General features: G+C 44.5%; 1 protein-coding gene across 50 annotated transcripts in view; it reads left to right on the top strand.

Annotated features, from left to right (window-relative positions):
- Positions 1-12,354, top strand: part of NRXN3 (neurexin 3) — a 1,829,497-nt gene that overhangs the window by 1,342,278 nt on the left and 474,865 nt on the right. For all 50 annotated transcript variants that reach the window (XR_008306051.1, XR_008306106.1, XR_008306104.1 and 47 more), the window contains one exon: positions 2,791-2,972. Coding sequence is in view for 45 of the 50 variants with exons in the window: in XM_053245247.1 (XP_053101222.1) it covers positions 2,791-2,972 (182 nt within the window). In the remaining 5 variants the exon portion in view is untranslated. The remainder of the gene's footprint in view (positions 1-2,790; positions 2,973-12,354) is intronic.

The raw sequence follows: 12,354 nt of genomic DNA, 5'->3' as shown, positions 1-12,354 counted from the left end.
TGGTGCACTAGCTGCTTAAAGTGCCATTTTGCTGGCATTGCTATGGAAAGCATATCACATTTGGTAGTATTAGCAACCTCATGTAGGTTCTTGTGATTTTTGGAAATTAACCACAAGAGCCTGCAGGCAGCAAGCCAGACGTGGGATAACAGACTCAGTGACAAGAATGGGTGTTAGAGCCAGCATAGTGTCGTGGTTAGAGTGTTGGACTAGGACCAGGAAGACCTGAGTTTGAATCCCCATTCAACCATGAAAGTCACTGGGTGACTCTGGGCCAGTCATGTATCTCTCAGCCTAACCTACCTTACAGGGCTGTTGTGAGGATAAAAATAACCATGTACTCCATGTACACATGAGCATCTGAGTTCCTCAGAGGAAGAGTGAGATATAAGTGTTAGGGATGTGCACGAAGATCTTCGGTGCTGATGGGGGGTAGCACCTTAAGGGTGGGGGAGGGTGTACTCACCCCTCCCGCCGCATTTCCCACGCCAGCGCGCTGTCGTTTTGAAGACCCTCGGGGTGGCAGCGTTCCTCCCTGCCGCCCCATTTGCCCCATCGGCCAGAAGTGGCCAGAAGTCGCGAGCGCGCGTGCGCCTCTCATGCGTGCGCATGCGCCCTTCTGCCATGTGCGTGCGCACGCACAACGGGTGCACGCACGCTCACGACTTCCGGCCACTTCCGGCCAACGGGGCGGCAGGGAGGAATGCTGCTGCCCTGAGGGGCTTCAAAACAACAGTGTGCCGGCGGGGGAAATGCGGCGGGAGGGGTGAGTACACCCTCCCCCGCCCTTAAGGTGCTACCCCCATTGGCGTTTCAGCGTCGAAACTGCCCCCAGTGCCAAAACATTTCGGAGGCCTTCATAACGGCCTCCGAAATGTTTCGGGCACAAGCCTAATAAGTGTTAAAAAAAATAAATGGCTCCTTGTTGGGATAAGGCAGTTGCCTCAGACAGGAGGTTATTGGGGCACCAGAGGAGCAAAGATCATGCTCCCGTTGCTGCCATTAGAACAGCTCTTCAGTACCAGTCTAGCCCTTGCAAGCTTTGCAAGAAGTGTCCCTCCTTGTAAAGGCTTGTAAGGAGGAGGACGAGGAGGAGAGGCAACTGCTGACAACCTTCCCTTCTTCCCTCCCACACCACCGCAAAGCCCATGGTACTGCTTCAGGACAGAGGTGGGACAGGCCTCCCTGGGAGATGCTGTCCAGTATAACGGGGGAGAGGGTCTCCTGTATATGTACCCTCCACAGCCCTTAATCAGCAGGGAACTAGTGCAACTCACCAGAGACAATTCGAAGGCAATTCTGATCACACCATGGTGGCCCCACCAACCATGATTTGCATCTCTACTCAGACTGTTGTTGGCCAACCCTGATGCCTTTGAGGCCGTTATGTTCAGCAGTACGTGTTGCAAAGTTGCCTTCTGTGGAATGTAGCCATATGCATTTATGTATGCCTTGAAGCACTTCCACTAACTGTTGTCGCTTCTCCTAGTAGAAGGTTTCCTATTATTAAGCAATATCTCCCTCAGTAACTGACCCTCCATGCTGTCCGCCTAAGGGTCCTGACGTCTGGATGGAGCAGTGCATCTTTAAACATCTCTGAATTTTTTCAGGTCCAAATCTGAGTGATTTGTTTTGTATCCAAATCTAGGCAATTGAGCACAGGGGCAAATTTGTTCTGTCTACAAATCTCCCGAATCAGCTAGATTTGGGTACAAAACAAATTGTTTTGACAATTCCCATTACCTCACAACCCAAATTGATTCACACATCCCTACTTGAGAGAAGGAAGCCAATATCCCCTTTCTGTACCAGTTATTGGAAGACAAATTCTTTCTCTGGAGGATGAGTTGAACTACCACACTGAATCTCCAAATGCAGCTGTGACTCTCTTAGTTAACAGGGTTTTTGTTCTTTGTAACCAATGCATTGTTTAACATGGTTCAGATGTGTCTATGCTAAAATGAAGTCACGGGTGCTTGATACATCTGCTAGTCGTCTCTATTGCAAATGCTGCTTGTCTTTATTTGGTGACTGGCACCTGGAGCACACTTCAATAAAATGTGTACAAGAAGCCTATCTTCTGTGATTTATCCTTCCCTAAAAGGAAGCACCACTTATCTCTGGGTGGTCCCCTTGTTAATCTCACGTGCATTCACTAGGGCATCAGAAATAGCATGAAGATTCATTTAAATCATGCTTGAGAAGTGTTTGGGTCATTGGGGCCTTTTAAGAATAGAACAGCCAGCAATCTTTCCTTAAGGCAGAAGCTCTTCTCGAAGTTCTGTATTTGCTCTTGTGATTAGATGCTGGTCAGAGAACTGATGGGACATTTAATTGGTCTGGCTTTTTGGTTTCCCTCATTGCCAGATTAGGAAAGAAAATCATCAATCAAAAGCCACAAGGCATGATAAGCCATAATATGCCACGCTCAATGATGAAGAGTGTATCTGTTTTCATGTATATGATAGAGATGCAGAGTGAATTTCAATGCAAAAGAAGCCTAACTGGATTGTTTGTCACAATGTATATAGCCTTTTAAAGAGAATGCATTATCTGTCCTCTGCTGTTACACAGTGGAGTCTGGAAATGATCACACATGTCTCTTTAGGTTCTGGCTTTGCTATTAAGCCAGTTTGTTCACATCCTTAATTTGGGGGGACACCAGTCTTTGTGGGCCATGGACCATCTCTTTCACTGATGGAATCTTGTACGTAGATATATTGTTAGATGTGTTACTATTACGACTGGATGAACTAATCGCTTGCTTTCTCTTTTGTATTTGTTTTGCAGCGGGTGCCACATATATCTTTGGGAAAAGTGGAGGCCTCATCATATACACCTGGCCGGCAAATGACAGACCCAGCACAAGGACAGACCGCCTTGCTGTAGGGTTCAGCACAACTGTGAAAGATGGCATCTTGGTTCGGATTGACAGTGCCCCCGGCCTTACTGACTTCCTGCAGCTTCACATAGTGAGTACAAGGCATCCTTTGTCTGACATCTTCCATTCTAATTTATTTCCATTACCTACAAGTAGAAAGCCATGAGACTTTACAGAAGAAGTAGTAGTAGAAGAATTTGATTGGTTAGAAGCAGAGCATGCAAGGAAATGGATGATTCTTACTTGTGCCAAGATGGTGTGATCAGATTGAATTGAATACTGCTGCTCCACACACACACACACACCTGCAGAGTTACTGTAATTCTTTTTAAGTGATTATAGCTGTGTGAGGCCTGAGGAAGCCATCTTGTCAGTAGAGATTTGCTTTGTTTTACTTGATTTGGATAATTTATTTTTAAAGCCTATAAGTCACCTTTCCACAGTTCAGTGCCCATTACCCACAGACACAACATCTTTTGGACCCTGGTAGCTGGTGGTGTTGCCACTTGTTGGACGCATTTATAGTTGTTTCCCATATAGTGTTCATATGACAAAATACCTTTTCCCCAGATCTTCATGTTCTGTCATTTAATTTAAGACCCTGGCCATATCTCTATGAAACCAGCAAGTGTCCTAAAATGCTATCTGCAAAAAATCCTGGTTTTGCTATTCATATAAAGATACAGTGAGTCAAAACTGCTAGTTATAGATGTGTGCGCGTGAACATCCTAATTTCTATTCTCTTGGTTTATTTGTATTTGAGAATTATTTCTTGCCCAAAGAAGGAGATCAAGGCAGTTGCAACATATCCATATCTGATTTTATACAGCAAGCCCCTATAGCTGGGTTGAGCGATAATTTCTTGATTTTAAAAAGCTGCATGGCCAAGCAGTGTGTGTTTATAGTAACATCTAAGTTAGAAAAAAGTGGCATTTAAGTTAGATTCCCCCCTCCGTCATATAAAAAAGAATCGGTGAATCTGAAATTTTTCTTCAAGGTTACTCTGCAGTTTTAGTGCACTCACCAGTTTTAGTGCACTCACCACTTTCCCCACAACTGCATGATAGGAACATAGGAAGCTGCCATGTATTGAGTCAGACCATCGGTCTATCTAGCCCAGTATAGTCTTCACAATAATAATGGTAATGCATGGCTCAAAGTGGGGCTGGAGATTACAAACTACTGAACCTCCATATGTTTAGAACTACATAAAACAGACAGTGTCTAATTGTCTAATCTAAAAACAGACAATCTAAAAAGAACCATCAGATATACACCAGCAACAGTCACTGGAGGTACTGTGCTGGGGGTGGATAGGGACAGTTACTCTCCCCCTGCTAAATAATGAGAATCACCATGTTAAAAGGTGCCTCATTGCCAAGTTAGCAGGGGTTGACAGATTATAGTATAAAACAATTGAAGATTATAGTATAAAACAATTAAACTGAAATATTATAGTATAAAACAATTGAATTGCCCTATAAGTTAGCTATATCTGGTAGTTTATGTAGTTAAATCAGTGCTTCCTCTGTGTTTGAGCTTGGACTGGTCAACTTTAGAGATTCTTTTTTAATTCAAAGCATTTACCAGCTGTTGTGTTGTGTTTTTGTGTGGACACTGTATTTTGCTATATGCCGTGATACTTGTCAAATAAAAATCATCAGTTATTTTTAAAAGTATAAATCTCTTTGCTCTGTTCCTGCTCTGCAAAAAGGCAGAGGTCAGGAAAGGGAGCAGAAAGAAGGGGAGCAAAGCCAACAGAGTGCTAGCCTAGAGTGTCTTCGTGGGGGACCCTCTAGGCCAGCACTCTCCTCTCCAGCTGAAAACACTTTATTCTTCTGTTCCCTTCTTGGCTTTTCAGTAGCCAGGGTGGAAGCAGGTGGAGGACAGTGAGGGCAGTCGTGGCCCTACTGGATATGGTAATTAGTAGGGAGAAGTGTGTGTGTGTGTGTGTGAGAGAGAGAGAGAGAGGGAGAGAGAGAGAGAGTTAGAGTTGAGGTAGGGTGATGGGCTGGACACAGGGGTGGAAGAAGGGAAAGAGAGAAAGAAAGAAGGGCAGATGTGCCAGCCTGAGAAAGAGGGATGGAAGGAGAGAGACAAGGAATAATAGTTGGGGTGGGGAAAACATTGCGCAGAACTCTGCTGTGGGTATAAAAATATTGGGGACTGGGCTGTGGCCAATGCTTTGCATGCTGCCAGTGGAAGTGGCATATTATTCTCCTTTCTCAGGTGCCCCAGGGTCCTGGACCACGACTGAATTTCCTGTAATCTTTTCTGAGCATATTTTCTGGACTTTGAGCTCTTTAGACATCACAGCTGAGCTGTTGTCAATTTCCTCTGCTGCCATTTTATTAATTTTTTGTGTGTATGGTCTTTGTTCTGATGTTATTTTACTTTGCATTGGGATTTAACCCTTAGAACATTTCTGCTTATGACCTGGAGATAAGAAGTAATGTTTAAAAAATCGTGCAATTTGTATAGCATTGGTAGGTTGGTTGCATGTAGAGTAAAGTGATGAGATCCACATATATAACTGCTTAATATGATGATGGCTGCTTCCCGTTCACGTTGGCCATTCTTTGGTATCCTGCCTCTTGACATCAGCAGGCAGCTCAGGGGAATCGCTGGACATTAATTACCCCATAATTTTTCCGATTTGCATACTGGGTGAGGGGAATACAAAAAGGTATCTTATTAATTTCTTTTGAGAATGCAATTTATGGAAAATCCATTTGGATTCATTTTTTAATTATGAGCCCTTTAGACACTCTGGAGATTTATGTGCTCAGGCATCTGTTTTGTATGACAAGAATCTATAACCTCTGAAACCTTTTCCCTCCTGATTTACCACTGCAGATGTGAGCGAGCTGGCAGCCCAGGGAAAATGTATGACGCACCCTCCAGAATGGCTCGGCTCATGAATTTCTAGGCATTTAGGTTGCATAGGACTGAGTCTAGGTGTGTGTGTGTGTGTGTGTGTGTGTGTGTTTCTGTTTCTGTTTCTGTTTCTGTTTCTGTCTGCCTGCATTCTAGAAAAATGCTTTACTGGCCTGGAGACTTTTTTGTGTGGTGTGTATGGATGGCATATACTTGGGGTTGACAAGAAAGATGGGCAATGCTTCAATCATGGCTAGACTGCTGGGTTTGAGTTGGAGCCTAGCACGTCTAACCCATGCATTTGCCTTACCTCACTGCAGCTGCTGCCCTGTGATTTACAGCATGCAAAAAATGCTCATAGAGAGTAAACAGAGACTGAGTGGGACAGCTGTGGCTTATGATAGATATTGTGCTGCTGATGTCTACAGGGAGAGATAAATCACCTGCCTGTGCACTGAACCTTTATTTTGCTGTCTTTCATTTGGGTATTTATTGAAAACTGTCAATGCACCCTTGGTTGATGCTCAACAGACTTATGAAGAAAGTAAATTGGCCCCAGTTCCACAAGTGACTTGGGAGGACAGGTGAGCATGGAAAGTGGGGGGCCCTTCATCTCAAGTTTCTAAAATGGAGTGCATATGCAAGCACATTCTCTGTGACTTCTAGAGTGACCAGATGCAATGGAAGATTGGGCTCCTAGCCCTCAGCAGATGCCTTGAAGAAGGAATTTCAGTAGGTGATGTTCAGGGAAGGACCATAGCTTAGTGGTAGAGCACTTGCTTCACATGCAAAATGCCCCAAGCTCAATTCCATGCATCTTCAGTTGGTGTAGCCAGTACTAGGCTAGATGGACCAATTGTCTGATTCAGTATAAGGCATATCTGGCTTGGCTTCTTTATATGGTGCTTTCGATACATGGCGCTTTCCATAGATAGAAAGCACAGATCCATGCCCAAATGTTCCAGGACCTAGATATCAACACAAGGCAGATCAGAGAGGATAAGGGAAATGGAGGCTGAGGTGAACAGGAGAAGAATAGATGGTCATTTCAGTTTTAAATACTTAGCCAGGTTACAATAGGGCAGGACATCCCCTGCTAACTGAGCAAAGAGACACCTTTTTTTAAAGTGGTGATTTTCTTTACTGAGCAGGGGGATAGCAATTGGCCCTATCCATCCCCAGCACATCCCTCCAGTGGCTGTTGGTGTCTCTCTTATGTTTCTTTTTAGATTGTGAGCCCTTCGGGGACAGGGATCCATCTTTATTTTTCTTTCTCTGTGTAAACTGGTTTGGAAAATTTTCTTGAGAAGTGGTATATACATATACCACTTTAGGCAAAGGGGGCAGAGGTTCCATTTCATGGTCATCCAAATGTGTGAAATAGCGGTTTTTTCACAAAAGCATTACAGGGAAGGGGTGATTTTAGCTGATTTCCACTTGCCTCTCACTGTGCCTCCCAAAAATATGTCCCAGAGGGTCACCTGACCTATTTTCAGAGGGGAAGGATGATTGGTTAAAAATGCCCCTCCCTTGTAGCCCAGCACTGCATTACTCTGGGTATCGGCCACTAGATTTCCAGTAATCTGATGTTTAGGAAATAGATACATTGGAGTTCATCAATATTGCACACACATTTCCTGAGTTTTGAAATTATGTTACCAGCAGGGTTGGAGCCACCATTAAGCCAACAGGTTCAAAGAACCCAGGCCGCTGCTCTTCAGGGGCTGCTCCTCATGCCCCAGACATGCCCCCTGCACCTGACGTCAGAAATGGAGGGGGGGAGCATGATTTAGCTCCCAAATGGGGCCATGCGGTCCTATTTGGGAGCTAAACCAAACCCCTGAATCTAACATCAGATGCAGGGGGTGGGGCTAGGGGGTCTGCGGTGGCAGAACCTGGGCTGCCACTGGCCTCCCTCCACAGCTGGTTGCCAGTAAAAACTTGATCCAGGCATCAACATAATTGTTGGTAATGTAGCACGTATATCAAACAGAATTCTATATCACTGTCTAGCAGAGATCTGGAACACAGGCCTGCAGCAAAGCTTAACCTAGGCCAAGAAAAGAGAGGGAGAGGAGAGTCTGGAGACTGGGTTAAACGTTTTGGGAGAGTCCACAGTTTATTCACTGTGCCTGAATACAACTAAGAACTTTTCCATTTCATTAGTGAGCTGTGGAAAGAGCATCTGCTACGGATACCTCAGCCATAGTTAGATGTCTGCTTTAGGGTTGCCTTACCCAAGGTTTGGGTTGCCACCATTATTTCTGGCCTTGCTGCTGTATCTTTCAGAACAACCTGGTGCATGGCAATGTAGCTGGTGACGTCCCCTCCCACCCCCCACCCCCGGCATGGAGATAAGACTAGGATTTGGGTGTGCCAAGCCCCCTGGAGTTGTTCTTTATAGCTGGAACTGCTTTCCATTATGCCACATCAAATTGTCTTGCTGACCCTTCAAAGAAGCCTCAATCCTATCTTTGTTGCCGCTGGTACACCAGGTGTATAGCTCAGTGCAGCAGTGCAAGAAATAACTCTGTGACGCCCCGTAGCTAAAGATGATGGATTTCTGATCCTCAGCTGCATTCAGCCAGCATGGAGGCTCAGTGCACTGATATGGGGATTCATTAACCACCCACTCAACAGATATCATATGCTTAAATCCTTGTGCTTCTAACTGCTGAATTCTGAAAACGACTTAATGCTGCTTTGATGGATCTATAGCAAAATAAACTATATGGCTGCATCACCATCAAGAGCAAAAGTGGGAAGCTGGACTCGTAGCTTGCCAGAAAGAAGGTGCAAGCCTGGGAGTGATGATCAGTTAAAATTAGAGAAACATAACTTGAGAGAGAATTTCTGCATGTGCATGTAACATGGAACCGAGGGTCTGCCCCCCACCCCCACATGCTTACATGTCCACATTCAGGTGAAACAGACAGGAGAGGAGCTGCAGTCAGGGAGACTGCAGGGAGGAGGGGGAACTGGCTGTGCAGGTTTCCTTCTTGCACAGGCTTGCTCAACTTAGGCCCCCCAGCTGTTTTTGGACTACAACTCCCATAAGCCCCAGCCACAGGGGCCAATAGCCAGGGATTATGGGAGTTGTAGGCCAACATCTGCAGGAGGGCCAAAGTTGAGCAGGCCTGTTCTTGCATGAAGGACAGCCCTGGCAGCCAATCACAGCTAGAGAGAGGAATGGGTTCCCTCCCTCAACTCCAGTTTCAGCCAACCCAGCCTGCAGTTCCACATTCAGATGTACAGCAGGCAGCTGGAAACCTCAGGCACAAGTAGCAAAACTCACTACCACCCAAGGTTTCAAATCGCAGTTTGGCAAGGAAAACCTCGGGTCACCTTTAGTACGAGACTGGAGTTTCACACATTTGGCAACCTCTGGCTCCTTCAACTTCAATTTCCTGTTACATGTGAATGCAGCCAATGAAAAAAGAATTGGTGTCAGAAACGCCTATATAATTCCACAAAAATGATCTTTAATAGCATTAGCAATTAAACCAGGATATTTTTGCTGGCCTGCAAGGCAAGCAGCGTTTTCTTCTTCTGGGAAACTCAGCATTGATTAATTGTATACTCAAAGAGCAGGATTTGCTATAATGGGCCAGAACTCCAGACTACCCTGTTCATAATCGGAGCAATTGGCATTATCACCTCTTATTTGATAGTGGCTGTGAGCATTTATAACGGTGCCAAGATAGACAGAAATCAACAGGTGATACTTTTGCTGCTCTTCTCATTGCATCTACGTTCTAGGAGAAGCCATACCTGTTGAATTCTGTCTGTTATGAAGCAGTTCAAGGCACAGAGTGTCCTGACCAAGACCTTTTGAAGAAAGTACCACATTCCTGTGGATTGAAATTTGTATGCTCTTTTCTAAATAATCATGAACAAATTCCTGCTGCTGCTAGTACTATGTATATGCTGCTTTTTAACACAAGTTTCCAGTTCTCATAATATGAGAACTTGTTTGCATGGTATGTGTATTTTTACTGGTAATACAGACATTATAGGCTAATTAAGGGAAAGGGAGCATATTTTTCTCCTTTCTAAAGATGAACAGGGGTTGGGATGGTGAAATGAGTTCATACATTTCTTGTTCCATGTGGTAACTGCCAATTTTGCTTGAATATGCAAAACAGCTATCATGGATACGCTATTTGGATCATTCTCTCTTATCACATCAGCCAATTACCAAACAGTAGAAAGCAAGCTGTGGAGGTGTTAAGCTTCCACAGATGCAATAAATGAATCCTGTGTAAACTGTGTGCTAAAACATAGTTCTGAAAGCATCACTGAGCAATTGTATTGACTTCAATGAGGCCCTATGAAACTGGCTGGATTGCAGCCAGGAAGCCTTTTCAGAAGAAGCTTGTTTGCATACACTTCTCCCTGCCCTTCTCTCTTGCGCGCGTACACACACACACACACACACACACACACACACACACACACACGTAATTGCACACAACAATGAGAAACAAAATTGAAAGTGCTTATAATCAAAGCTTTGCATTGCTTCATTTTTTGCACCACCTGCATTGCAGCATTCAGAAATCAGATTCCCAGCCTAGTTGCTAATGGATGGCAGCGGGGTGCAGCAATAATTCAGTGACCACTTAAACACAGGAGCTGCCTCTTGGAGGAAATTAAAGCAGGGCAATTATTAGTTTAATTTACCCCTAGCTTGATGTCTGATGTGCCTGTTGCATCAAAGGTTAACTGCTGCTTGATACGATGTCAGACTACATTAAAATTGTTCAAGTCTCTGATCAACTAGCAAAAGTGTGTGTGTGTGTGTGTGTGTGTGTGTGTGTTTTAAAGTCAGAGCCATGGTATTAATTACTAAGAGGAAAATAAATTGTTAAATAGAATTGAAGATCTTAATATATTTACACAATTTTTTTCTCTCCAAAGAGTCTTAAAATGCTTTGTAAATAACATATAGGTGGGATACCTCTTCACTCAAATGCCGTCACATCTGCCATTCTTTATTAACATGCGAAGAGGACATTGCCTAATAAATCCACATAACATCTCTACCAGAGGTGGAGATATGAGAATTGTATTCTCCCAAAAAGATTGAGAAAAGACGTGTAGGTTTATGCAGACAGAGAGGATCGTTTTAGATCAGTCAGAGGCTGGCATGTAAATCGATTTATACTGGTGTGGTTTTTAAGAGGCACTTTATATGTATATGTGTTCCACACTGATATAGTTAAACTATTATGTAATGTATGCCTGCCTTATAACACATTGACAGTGTGTAAAGTAAAGTTGTGCCGTTGAGTCAGTGTCGACTCCTGGTGATCACAGAGCCCTGTGGATTTCTTTTGGTAGAATACAGGAGGGGTTTATCATTGCCTCCTCCTGTGCAGTGTGAGATGATGCCTTTCAGCACCTTCCTAAAGTATATTGCTGCTGCCTGATGTAGGTGTTTCCCATAGTCTGGGAAACATACCAGCGGGGATTCGAACCGGCAACCTCTTGCTCCCTTGGCAGTTTACTTTCCCACTGCACTGTTAGGTGGCTTCCTTGTATGCAGACTCTAGGTTAAATTTCACATTACCTAAGAATGTGCTTAATGCAGATTCCCTAGGCAACAATGTGTAACCTGGCCCCAATCACTTTGCATACATACACAGAGGTGTAGCATGCACAGAGGTGTAGCCACCATGTGACAAGGAGGGGGAAATGTCCCTGGGCCGCCGAGGTCTGGGGGCTGCCATGGTGCTCCCCTTCCACACCCAGCCAGCAAAGTGCTCACTGGCTGGCAGCATGAGGCACGGCCCCTTGCCCGCTCCTAGCTGGTGCTTCATTTACTTAATGGGCACTTCATTTCTCACTCTGAGTGAGGGAAAGAAAGCACCCCAGCCAGTGAACAAGGTGCCCTCTGGGAGTGGGTGAGGGGCCATGCATACCCTCCCACTGCTGGCCACACCTTCAGTGTTGGCGTGCATCTGATATCTGATGGGTGTTGCCCATCCACATGGGCGGTGGTGTATCTGTGTGTGTGTCTGTGTGCGGCAGCCGATTCCTGGGCCTTAGCCTTATTTGCTTCCACACACAACCAACAGCTTAATTAAACCCACCTATTTAAAGTGGTGAAAGCCTCTCTCTAAAGCCTTTTATTTTAGTTGAAGCCTGACATTTTTGTGTAGCTGAAGTCTTTTCTTAATTGACATGAGATAAATGGAAATAATCCTTTCTTAATCCGAGAGGAGGTTGCTCCACAGAGGTTTGTGCGAGTTTAATGAAATTGATTTGCATTCACATCCTGATGTGAATTGGTGCAACTGTTTTTCTGTGTAGACAAAAACAGGCATAGAAACAAGAGCCTGCCAACCACAGTGTTGCATGGCTTCGCACTAGCTCCATTGATATGCTGGGCCGTCCTTGGAGATCTTTCAGATGCATGAGGACAAGAAAGGAATTTGCTTAGCTGGGGAGATCTGTTGGGATCACAGCCCAAGGTGGTATTATATGTGTGTTAATAAGCATCCCCCTTTGTTGTGTTATGTACCCCTTGCAGTACATAAAACATAATTGAACTGAAAAGCTTCCTGCTGATTTGAAAAGCTTATGTTAAACAT

This window comes from Hemicordylus capensis, chromosome 1, assembly GCF_027244095.1.
Source record: "Hemicordylus capensis ecotype Gifberg chromosome 1, rHemCap1.1.pri, whole genome shotgun sequence".
NCBI lineage: Eukaryota > Metazoa > Chordata > Lepidosauria > Squamata > Cordylidae > Hemicordylus > Hemicordylus capensis.
This window is presented reverse-complemented; position numbering and strand designations above follow the sequence as displayed.